This window comes from Gekko japonicus, unplaced genomic scaffold, assembly GCF_001447785.1.
Source record: "Gekko japonicus isolate JY-2015 unplaced genomic scaffold, Gekko_japonicus_V1.1 scaffold370, whole genome shotgun sequence".
In the NCBI taxonomy this organism is placed as follows: Eukaryota; Metazoa; Chordata; class Lepidosauria; order Squamata; family Gekkonidae; genus Gekko; species Gekko japonicus.
This window is the reverse complement of record NW_015174285.1, coordinates 567,109-579,881: the sequence shown is the minus strand read 5'-3', so window position 1 is coordinate 579,881 and position 12,773 is coordinate 567,109. Positions and strand designations below refer to the sequence as shown.

The 12,773-nt window shown below is 43.9% G+C and overlaps 1 protein-coding gene across 1 annotated transcript in view; it reads right to left on the bottom strand.

Annotated features, from left to right (window-relative positions):
- UHRF1BP1 (UHRF1 binding protein 1) overlaps positions 1–12,773 on the bottom strand; it is an 83,029-nt gene that overhangs the window by 44,758 nt on the left and 25,498 nt on the right. The window contains 2 exon segments of the mRNA XM_015423971.1: positions 5,520–5,611; positions 8,652–8,690. Coding sequence (XP_015279457.1) covers positions 5,520–5,611; positions 8,652–8,690 — 131 coding nt within the window.

Below are 12,773 nucleotides of genomic sequence, written 5' to 3'. Positions count from 1 at the left end.
CTCCAGACACTTAGGGCATTTGTGAATTCTGTTACTTCTTAGTAATTACAACACATTGGGATTGGGAATACAGTTGCCAGCCTCCAGGTGGGGCCTGGAGATCTCCCGCTTTTACAACTGATCTCCAGCTGACAGAGATCAGCTCCCCTGGAGAAAATGGCTGCTTTGAAGGGTGGACTCTATGGCATTGTACCATGCTGAGGGTCCTCCCCTCCCCAAACCCTGCCCTCTCCTGGATCCACCCCCAAAGTCTCCAGGTATTTTCCAACCCAGACCTGGCAACCCTAATTGAGAATCTGGCTTCCAACCCTTAATGGGGTACCGGTTGACACCAGCGCCGAGGGCAAAAAGCCTAGGGGTGATTCTGGATGCCTCACTTTCCATGGAGACCCAGGTCATCAATGTTGCCAGATCAGCCTTTTATCATCTTCGGCTCGTCAGGCAACTGGTTCCCTATCTCTTCTCCCAGGACTTAGCTACAGTGATCCATGCAATGGTCACTTCCAGACTGGATTACTGTAACTCGCTCTATGCTGGGCTACCCTTGAATCTGACCCGGAAACTGCAGCTAGTGCAAAATGTGGCAGCATGCTTGCTGACTGCAATGTCTGTGCACATGCGCATTCAGCCGGTGTTGTGCCAGTTGCATTGGCTGCCAGTTGAGTACTGGATCCATTTCAAGGTTTTGGTCTTACCTTCAAGGCCCTATGCAGCCAGGGACCAACATACCTACAGGACCATCTCTCCCCATATGTGCCCCGGAGAGCCTTGTGCTTGGCAGACCAATGCCTTTTGGTAGTCCCGGCCTAAAAGACATCTGCCTAGCCTCGATCAGGGCCAGGGCATTTTCTGTCCTGTCCCTAGCCTGGTGGAACACATTCCCACGTGAGATCAGGGCCTGCAGGATTTGTTACAGTGTCTCAGGGCCTGTAAAACAGAGCTGTTCTGACAGGCCTTTGGCTGGGGTGGCAGATGTCCAACCATTTCGGCCTCCCCTGCTCATACTGCCCTGCTCAATGGCCCCTCAGTGCCACAGAGATCTGCACAGCACTCTCCAGCAAATTGGATACCCATTGATCACCTAGTTGCGCCCATACAGGAGGCACTCTAGACTCCCCCGAATTGGTCTGTCATCTTATTTGAATTGGTTTCAATCTGGTTTTAAATTGTATGTTTTAACATGATTATTATGATATTGCTTCTTGTGACAGTGTTGTGATATGACTGTTGTGACCACCCTGAGCCCGCTCGCAGGGGAGAGAGGTATATGAATCAAATCAAATAAATACAGTAGAATGTGAGTCCATCTGTCCTATATATTGAAAAGTGGAGTGATTTCAGATGCCAAATGACATTAGCAGGCAAATGACAATAGAAGGTGTGATTGGATTAGGTGTAAAATGCAGAAAGGTATTAAGCGTGGAGAAATCAGCATTGGTAATGAGGCAGGAAACCTAGGTCTCAATTCAGTCCAGGTGGATGCACTGTCTTGCGCTTCATTATCAGCGGCAATTCAACAGTCTTTCTTTCTAGTCTCCCTTTGAAATTCCATTGTAAGATAACTGATACTCTTAGGTCAGCAACTGAATGTCCTGGAAGGTTAAAATGTTCCCCCACTGGTTTTTAATGTTGTGGTTTCTGATGCCAGACTTATGTCCATCAATTCTTTGTTGAAGAGTCTGGCCCGTTTGTCCCATGTAGAGAGTAAAAGGGCACTGATGACACGTGATGGCATAAATCACATTAGAGGATGAGCAGGTGTAGGCCTGCTCCTTGGGAGGAAAGCGATGGCGAACCTAAGCAGCATGATAAAAAGTAGAGACATCACCCTGCCAACAAAAGTCCGCATGGTCAAAGCAATGGTATTCCCAGTAGTCATGTATGGCTGCGAGAGTTGGACTATAAGGAAGGCCGAGCACTGAAGAATAGATTCTTTTGAACTATGGTGCTGGAGAAGACTCTTGAGAGTCCCTTGGACTGCAAGAAGATCAAATCAGTCAATCCTAAAAGAAATCAACCTTGACTGTTCCCTGGAAGGCCAGATAATGAAACTGAAGCTCAGATACTTTGGCCACCAAATGAGAAGGGAGCACTCACTGGAGAAGACCCTGATGCTGGGAAAGATTGAAGGTCAAAGAAGACGGGGATGGCAAAGGATGAGATGGTTAGACAGTGTCATAGATGCAACGAACATGAAATTGAGCAAACTTCAGAGGACGGCGGAAGACAGGAGGGCCTGGCGGGAGCTGGTCCATGGGGTCGTGAAGAGTCGGACTCAACTGTGTGACTGAACAACAAGGAGTAGGAACCTGAGATGGTATGGCTTATGTTGCTGAGTCCAGTATGGTGTTGCTAGGATCCATATGAGAGCAAAGTTGGCATCTTGGTTTCCTGCAGGCCTTGGTACCAGAGTCCATGTTACTGTTAAGTAGTTTATCATTGTGGGTGAGAAGTTGTTTTAGATTAGCAGACTGTCTGTAAATAAGAAAAGGTTGACCCCCCAGTGCCTGTGTAAGGAAAGTGTCACTATTCAGCATGGGTTGTAGGTCATTAATAATGCATTGAACAGGCTTGAGTTGTGAGCTGTAGGTGACCACCAGTGGTGTTCTCTTGTAATTTTCTTTGGACTTGCCCTGTAGCAAGCTGTCCCTGGGTATCATTCTGTCTTTTCCAATCATCTTTCTCACCATATCAATAGGATATTGTAGATGCAAAAATGCCTGCTGCAGATCCTTCAAGTGACTAACTCTGTCTGAGGGGTTGGAACAGGTGCAACTAAAGCATAGGGCTTGGCTATACACAATGTATTGTTTGATATGGTTGGGGTGGTAGCTGGAGGCATGAAGATATGTTTGCCGATCTGTTGGTTTTCAGTATAATGCGATACTTATATGTCCCTTGTATATCCGTACTGTGGTGTTCAGGAAGTTTATCTCTTGTGTAGAGTAATTCATAGTTAGGTTGATGGTGGGGTGGAAGTTGTGGAAAGCCTGGTAAAATCTCTCGAGGACTTCTTTGACATGTCCAGACAATAAAAATGTCATCAATGAATCTAAAGTAAAGGAGAGGTTCTAGATCCGCCATGAAAATGTTGGCATACTGTGGAGCCATGCAGGTGCCCATGGCTGTGCCACTGATTTGGAGGTATAAGTTCTCACCAAACCTTGAAGTAGTTGTGGGTGAGAACAGACATGCGGAGTTCAGTGGCAAGATCTGCTGTGGTGTTGTCAGGGATGATGTTTCTAATGGCTTGTAGTCCATCTTTATGGGGGATGTTGGTGTACAGAGACTCAACATCCGTAGTGGCTAGAATGCTGTTTTCTGGGTGATCATTGATGGAATGCAGTTTCCTCAGGAAGTCTGTGGTATTACAGATACAGCTGGGGGTATTAATAACGTATGGTGTCAGGGTGGAGTCCATAGATCCTGATACTCCTACACTGTTGGTACTTATGCCTGGAACAATGGGACGTCCAGAGTTGCCAGGTTTATGTATCTTTGGCAGGAGGTAGAAAGTGCTCAGTTGAGGTTCTCAGGGTGTAAATTTGTTCCTGTATGTATGTTGGAACTTTCTTTATGATTTTGTTGAGTTCTTGGCAGTAGTCTGTGGAAACCGGTGTTTCAGAGTTGTCACTCAGCTTCTCGTGTATAGTTTGTCTTGTCCATTATGACAATGGCTCCTCCCTTGTCAGCTTGCTTTATTATAATATCTGGATTATTTTTCAGGCTACTTATGACATTCTTTTCTGTGCGGCTGAGATTGGATCTTGGGCTCGGCAGCAGAAGGATTCCATATATAGGTCCAGTCTGGTGTTGCTGCCTCCAGGGGGAATCCACATGGAGTCCCTCTTTCTGCAAGTGTTGAGTGGGAGCTAATTGGTCACCCTTATACTGTTCACTGGTGAAAGGGTGAGGAGGCAGCTGTTCAGCAGTAGATTGTTGAAGCTGTGAGGAGGCTGTCTGTCCAAGTGTGTTCTGTTTTGTGATGAAAGTATTCCTTCAAGCATAGACGGTGGATGAAGGCCTCCAGGTCTCCTCAGAGCTGTTTGTCTGTTTAGGTTTAGTAGGACAAAAGGATAATCTTTTTGAAAGGACAGATTCCTCTGCTAAACTGAGGGAATGCTGGGAAAGGTTAACAATATTGCTGGTAGGATTGTTGTTGTGACTAGTTGCGGCTTGTAAAAGGTTGGAAAGTTTTTTGTCCTGCTTTTGTAGAGAAGTTAGTTGCTTATTGTAGATGCCTTGTTTTCTGTTGTGAAATTCCTCTGGAAAAGGCTGATTCAGTATATAGGAGTTAAGTTCAGTGAACTTTTCCTTGATCAGTTTCTGTTTCTAGCACAAGATGCTGATCAAATATTTCAGTAGCTTCTTGGAGAATTTATGACACAAACTCTCACCATAGTTTGTGGGGTAAGTAGATTGTAAAGGGTTTTTTATTCTCAAAAAAAAAAAAGGGAAAAAAAGGGTTTTTTATTCTCAGTCCCTTCAGTATAATGTTAAGTCTTCTGCTTTTGGTGAGAAAGATGATATCTATTTGTACCTGTGCAGGTTTCTTCATAGTATAGTTGATGCGCCAAACAAAGCACAGCCTCTGAAAAGGATCCCCAAGTATAATTAAACTGTATCCTATGTTGTATTTATATAATGGGATCTTCTTTTGAATCACTTTATTTTCATTCTGATCTCAAGTCTCTTTTCTCCTTTTCAGTTGGCATTTGAACATGCCCAGGGATGCCCAATTAACTTTTCAGAAAGGACTCTCCAAGCCCTGCCTCTAAAATACATTACTCTGATTCATTAAAAACATCCCAAACAAAACACCATCTCTTTGAATGGTGCTCTGTCAATACAGTCGAATGGTGCCCCCAAAGCTGTATATATATTTTTAAAAAGCATAAAAATCTTTTACCAAATATATGCTACATAATAGTTCATGTACTTCTCAACATTTGCAACGGGTGGTACCTCTCAAATTTTTATGTCTGATTTGTACAAGAAAAATAAAGATTGATTTTATTATAATTTGGAGCAATTTTCTAATCAAATTTATAGATTTTTAACGATGACTAATATAATGTTATAAAAACTGAAGATGACTGTGTAGGCATAAGCAGAGCTGCATGCTTCAAAGCCCACTGGGGTTAATGAGCTTAGAAAGATGCCACTCTCCTTAGGACTGTACTGTAAGTGACCAGCAGAAAGAAACTCTTGTGTCAGTTCACCCAAAAAGCTTCAAAGTATCTTACTCCAGGCCTAGGTGGAAAATAACAAGTTTTTGCAGTGAAAATTACCCCAGGTAATTGAATTGGAGAAGCATAATATGAAAGTCAGCATCTTGTGTAGTTTAGCCCTAGGAGTAAATGCAGCTGCTACTGACTCTTACATCCTATCAGCTTCCCAGCAAAATCCCACAGAACCCCAAAGCAGGGGAAAAAATTAATCTTGAGGAGAAGGTAGAAGTAATATCAAACACCACAATGCCCCCAAACAGTTACTAAACAGAAGTAATATTAATTAACCTCTGGCCTGAAGCTAGAGCAATGGGAGATTGTCCGTTGGGTGGTCGGGGCTCTTCACATGTCCGCATCTCAACTTCCACTTTATCTAGATACTATGAGGAGAAACAAACATGAAGAAATTATTATGATATGAAAAAATAAGTGCTTATTATGCTATTTTACACTGCAATCCTAAGAATATTTTCCTGGAAGTAAGTTTCATTGAATAGACCTGAGTAGGATTATTCTCTTAAGAGATCTGTACTTAAGATATTTTGGCTCCTTCAGAAACTGCAGAATCCATTCATATCATAACTTCTTGACGCCTCACAGGAAATTCAGTCTTGAGAGCATTCAGGCTAGACCTTAAATGCTATTTCCAAAATCAGGTGACTGTGTTATGCAGCATCCTGAGCCAGATTCTAAAAGTCTTTACTCATTTCAGAATGTGATGCTGGGAGACTGCCACACAGTTCTGAAGACTGGAGATTTGGGCTGGGCTATCATGAATATGCTTTATTTTGCACTTCAAGCAGATCCCAGGGAAGCTGTAGAAACCCAGAACTGGTGCCTAGAGGCAGTTTGGGGCTAATAAACTGAACCTTAATCCTGACACAACAGAAGTGCCACTGGTGAGCTGTAGGACTGACCATGGCCATAGCTCGTGCGGGGCGTTCAAGGCGATGCTCCCTCCCAAATTTTCAATGCCCCTTTACTCCCACCGCTGGCCACTGCTGCTCCTGCTGCCATCCCAAGATGATCCCCTACTTCTTTGTCGATGCTGTCATCTTGCAGAATGCCATCAACCAGCAGTAAGTAGCTGCAGCTTGGCTGGGAAGCCGGCTGATGCTGCCCTCACCAGCAGCCCCGATGCTGGCACTTTTTCAACAGAGGAAGGGCCCCACTTGGCTGGCTGACCAGCCGTGTGCTCAGCGGTTGAAGCAAAGCACCTTTGCACAAGAGTCTCTGGCACCCCCTCTCCTGGTACCTGTGTGCTCCACAGCCATGCCCCAGCCCTCTTCACTGGCAGGTGCCCACCTGAGCCCAGCCTGAGTGGAGCCTTTAACCCAATTTATCTCCCACTCCTTCTCCCTCCACCCTTCCTCCATTCAGTGCCCCACCAACCATCCAGTCCCCCCCCCCGAAAATAGTCTAGCTTCAGGCCTGATTGACCCTGGATTAATCCTGATACAACAGAAGTGCTACTGGTGAGCTGTAGGGCTGACCCTGTATTAAGATGCCTCCTATTCTGGATGGAGCTGCACTTCCCTGGAAGAAATAGGTCCATAGCTTTGGGGTTCTGCTGGACCTGAACCTCCTGTTGACTAAGCAGGTGGTGGCCATAGCCAGGAGTGTCTTTCTCAGTTTCAACTGGTTAACCAGCTCTAGCCTTTTTTGGACAGAGAAGACCTGGCCAACTGTGGTGCATGCCCTGGTAACATCTAGGTTGGATTACTGTAATGTGTTGTACACGGGGTTGCCCTTGAAAAGTGTTTGGAAAACTTCAGTTAGTACAGAATGCTGCAGCCAAGATACTGACTGGAGTGGGTCATAGAGACTATCACTACAGGCTTGGTTCATCTTCACTGGCTCCCAATCAGCTTCCAGGCCCAGTTCAAGGTGCTGGTGCTGATCTTTAAAACCCTATGTAGTTTGGGACTTATATTAATCTACCCAACCACTATGATCATCTTCTGAGGCACTGCTTCAGATGCCCCCACCTTCCAAATTTTGGCTGGTGGCAACCTAAGAGATGGTCTTCTCAACTGTGGTACCAAAACTATTGAACTCCCTCCCCCACATATTTATCTGTCCCCTTCTATCACTGTCTTCTGGCAAGACGTGAAGACATTTTTGTTTCATTTGGCATTCCATTAATGACCTCTCTTTCTTGTCTTATATTTTAGTTGCTGGTTTGTACATGTTTTATTTGTGCTTTTAACTGATTTTATGATGGATATTGTAATATTCTATTTTAAACTATTAGATATCTTGGTGGTCCTGTTAGGGCTGAAAAGTGATATATATATTTTGCAAACAGATAAATTTCAATATCTAGCAATTCAAAGGTATGCCTGCTTGCCATGGATGCCCTTGAGTATTGTTTGTCAACTTCTGTGTGTACAAATATAAGATCACAGGAAGCATCACTTAACATGAGGGAGGGGCTGTGGCTCAAAGACAGAGTATCTACTTAGCCTGTGTCCCAGATTCAATCCCTGGCATCTGCAGTTTAAAATGGTTCAGGCAGTAGATCAGGTGAAGTACTTTTGTCTAAGACCCTGGAGAGCTGCTGTCAGTTTGAGCTTCATGTGTTCAACAGAATGCTGTGTATTTTATTTTACTTCATTTATAGTCTTGCTGTGACTCAATACAGAATACAAAATTTAAAACAATGCAACCAAAACAGTATAATGTATATAATAAACAGTGCAATAAAACTAGATTAAAAATAATTCAACACAGTATAGTATAATACAATAAAATGCCTAAAGTTTACAGACATTAAAATTATAATCTTGTGTTTCTGAAGAGCAGTTACAGGTTTAGGAATATTTGTTTACTGATATCATATTTAGTTCTACACTAGAATTTTACCACTGAATTCAGGAGAACTGTTGAGATGCTTCACACGTTTTTTAAAAATGTTACCTATATGTAGAGTATCATAAGCAGACAAATGCAAAAAATGTCAGCAGTACAACTCTCAAAATGGGGAAGGCCTGGGTTTAGGACTAATTAGCTGCAGATCACAACAAAAGAACCGAACACTCCAGACAGTCAATAACCTAAGCCATAATGCAGAAGACAAACATTTCTATGTTAATTCTAGAACAGAAACATTTCTTTTCATCATTAAGGGTGTTAATGAAGCCACCACGTGCAAAGGCCTGTGTTCTAAGTTTCATTCATATGTTCTCACTACTCACTCATGTGAATAAGGCTAGATAAATTAGAGACTTCCAGGTGGAGAGGAAATTCTATCCTCCCTATACCATCCCCTCTTCACCAAACTGGACCTGATATGGGCACCAATATGAGCATTAGCAAATTATTGATATCCTCTTGCTTCAGCATTAAAAAATGGTCTTCTAAAAACAATTCAAACTTGCAAGCTCTTAATAACAGAAAGAAGGAAAGCAAGGCTATTACCAGACAAATTGGATGAGTCTTCAGTTTTGTCCACTGGATCTGTAACAAGAAAGCTGATGTTAAATAAGCAGGAACTGCTGCAATGACTAAATGGCTGCAGGGTGACACTAATAGGCTCAGTTGCAAGAAACTCCTGCTCTGAAAAGTGATACTGTAATAGCAGCTCCATGGGAATACAAACTCAGAGAACAAAATTATTCCTTATCAAATGCACTCAGAATACAAATGAAGAGATTTGCTAAAGGACAAAGAGTGCTGTAGTTCCTTAGATTTAGCAGATTTATTGTACCATGAGTTTTCCTGGACAGACACATAAATACATTATACAGCCAAATTGGAGACAATGACTTGGATCCAAAGATTGTTCTGCATGAGAAGAAGGCATTATGCTGGTGTGTAGGTATGAGCCTGTAGAGAAAGGATTGTTGATTTCCTTCTTCATCTTGTTGTACTTTTCCCAGAATTGCTCCAGATAGGAGGCCCTCCAGAGCACTTTTGGGGAACACAAAGGGGTGTAGATATTGAGCAGGGAGAAAATCACCAATGCATCCTTTCACTTTTGCAGTGAAAGCCACCCATAATTCTTATACAAGACCCGGGATGCTGTCAAATTTGTTAGTAAACTTCATTCCAAATGTCATAAGCTCCTGTTTAAGAATGGCAGCCCTAAGACCAGAGAAGGAGTGTTCAGGGACAATGAAGTTCAACTTTTATCCTGCTAGTTTTTTCAGATTCGATTTCTAACATTCAGTTAAGAGCCAGGTGCTGTACATGTATGACTAAGCCTGGGGAGACCTTAGTTTAAATACCCACTGAACTAAGAATTTCACTTCCTTGGGCCAGCTGCTCTCTCCTAGCCTAACCTACCTTGCAGCATTGTTCTGAGGACAAAATGGGGAAGGGGAAAACCATACATACTACCCTCAACTCCTTGGGGGAAGGTAAAGATGTAAATGTGGTAGAAAGAATTTGTTACAGAAAGATGGGGCTGCTAATTGTTCATAATTATGTTCACTAATGAAGATCAAACCCTTACTAAGGTTATTCATGAGAAAAGGTGTTGCTCACAGTTAAACAGCCTTACCTTTGGAATAACATGATCCCTCAATCGTAGCAGCTTTCGATTTTTAGCAAGGGTTGCTTTTTGCATTAACTGATTAATAATAATACTGGCCTGTATCCAACAGCTTCAAAGATTTAAGAGCACTTACTTTTCTCAAGAGGTAGAAATTGTCACGCGCACACACACACACACACACACACCCCAATCCATTCTCCTGCTGCAGCTCAATTGAAATTTTGTTCTAGAAGAAAGGGTCAGCAGATCCTTGGGAAAAGCATATGGGGCAAACTAGGAGTCTACATTGTTTGGGGGGAATCAATGGAAATCATCACCTCTGTTTAATAAAAGTCTCCAGAACTCCGTGGCTGGATACAGACCATTAATACCCATGTCAACAAATTTATGTCTTTTTGGAGAAGCTAAAAAGAGCGTCAATTTATTTCACACGTATCAGAAAGCTCAACTCCCAAAGGGCTTCTCCATGCATATACTGAGTGAGAAGGAACACTTCTGAGATTACGTTTTACAAACATCTATATATCTAATAGCAAAGTCTGGTCGTCATCTGCAGGTATCTAAATCTGCACATTGGGGCCACACCAATGCTAAACAGATTTTTCTGCAAGCTTGAGAGACCCCCCCACAGGTTTGCAGAAAAATCTGATCTGTTAAAAAAGTATATTGGGGGGTTGAAATTCCCCTGAAATTTAAAAAAAGTGTCTGCATGCAGACAATGCACTTACCAACTGGTGTCAATGGCATTAGGGAGTCACTCCGGGCCCGGCTGTGCAGGTGGCAGCAGTGGGGAGCTGCTCAGGGGACCAGCCACACATGCAGCAACATCCAGAAGCCACTCCAGGTCGGGAACAGCTCCCAGACACTGCCGCCACTGTGGTCAGGCCCAGAGGCCTGGAGCTACACCTGGCTTGGCAAAGGGGGAGCTGCTCTGGGCCCAGGGCTGCTTCCAGGTATTGTAGTTGCTGTGGCTGAGTCCAGAGGCAGCTGCTGAGGCCTTAAGCTGCGCTGGGCTAGGTGATCAAGGTAAGGAGGGAGTAAAGGAAAGATGGGGGGAAGAAAGAGGGGACACTGTGGAAAAAAGGGAGGAGGGAGAAATAGAGAGGGAGTAGGTTTTCAGATAAGTGGAAGGAGAGATGGAGAAGGGTTGACAAGGGGAGAGTGAGAAAGTGGGGACAGAAATAGAGAAGGGGTAGGTTGACAGATAGTGGGGGAGAAATAGAGAGGGGGGAAGCCTGACAGAGAAGGGGATGGGGGGGAGATTGACTGAAGGAGAGGAGGTGAGCAAGAGGGGGAAGATTGTTAGAGAAGGGGGGAAGAGGGAGAAAGCAAAGGGGGGAAGTTTCTTGCACGTCTCCACTTGTATGTTCTAATAGCCAAGTTGGCCAAATCTGAAGATACTTAAATTTGGTGATTGGGGTTGTGACTGGACAAGATAGATCTTTCTACAAACCTGAAAAATGCCCCAGGTTTGCAAGAAAATGTGAAATCTAAAAAAAAATACATGGGGGGGGGGGCTTAAAAACCCAAAATAGTAAAAGGAGCACCTGTAGCTTTTAAGAAATTGATTACTTCAGTGCCCTTAGCTAGGCAGTCATATCATTTCAAGCTTGGTTTATGTGAGTAAAAGGAAAAGGGGAGAGGGTAGGATCTGTTCCAGGGTTGCTTTAGCCTTTGAGGGAGGACTCATCAGGGCCAGGCCTGGCAGCAACCACTGGGTGACTTGATACCACATGACTTGCATGACTCATACAGGCCTGGCTGTTTGCTACTGTTCAACAGCAGCTACCCTAAAAAAGCCAGTGTGGTATAGCAGAGCTTTAGAGTAGAGTCTGGGAGACCAAGTTCAAATCAAAGTGGAAGCTCACTAGGTGATGTTGTGCCATTCACATACTGTCAGCCTAACCTACCTCACAGGGCTGTTGTGAGGCTAAAAAACAGGAGAAGAGAATGATGTAAGCTGCTTTGTTCATCTCTCTGGATAAAGGCAGATATAAATGAAGTAAATAAAATAGTAAGTACAGCTGAACATGGGAGTCAGATAAAAAGCAGTTTGGTGAATGGCTGAGAAGGAGAGAATAAGGTGGGGAAAGGGGAGAGAGTATGGGGGTTGCCAGGAGGAGGGAAAGGAAAAGTAATGTGGGGAGGGAGATATGGGGGAAAGGTACCCTCCCCATAAGTCCTTGAGGGTCTCCTACCATGCAAGTGGGCCTGGCCCAGCCACTGGCACCACACAGGTGGCCTATAGTTTTCCTAGGTGAAACTGCTGGGGAGGGAGAAGGGAAAGCTAAATACAGAAGGATACACAAAGGTAGGTTAGCTGTTTGGTGGGAAGGAGAGAAGGAAGCAGAAAAAGGGGAGAGGCTAAGGGGGCTTTCACGAAAGCGAAAGAGCAAATTGTGGGGGAGGGGGAAAGGAGATGCTCCCCTTGCAAGTCCTTGGGAGCTCCTGCTTGTATCAATATACTAATAGTGAAGTCAGTCAAATCTGAGGATAGTTAGATCGGAGATGTGAACAGGCAAGAGAGATCCTTCTACAAACCTGAAAAGGGCTTAAAAATACATGGGAGGTTAAAAAAAATGATAAAAGGACCAGCTCTAGCTTTAAGAAATGGATTCCCTAAGTGGTTGTTGAAATGATGAAAAGAATCCTTGTAGTTTTACAAAACAGATGCCATCCTTGGTTTCTATCAGTAAAAGCCAGGGGAAGGGGGCATGGTCTTTTCCAAGGCTATTTCTGCCTTTAAGGAAATAGCCATTTGGGCCAGGCCTGGCAACAACCAGTGGGCAAGTTGCTACCACCTGACTTGCATGACTCACCCCCTTGGTATTTGGTATTGTTCAACAGCAGCCACCTCATGAAAGCCAGTGCAGTGTAGTGGTTTGTCTCAGACTAGGAGCTTGAATCTCCATTTTACTATGGAAACTTAACTGGGTGACCTTGGGCCAGTTACACATTCTCAGCCTAATTTACCTCACAGGCAGGGGTGGATTGGCCATGAAGAGGATCAGGATGCCTCCAAGTGGGTCAATGCCCCCCACCTT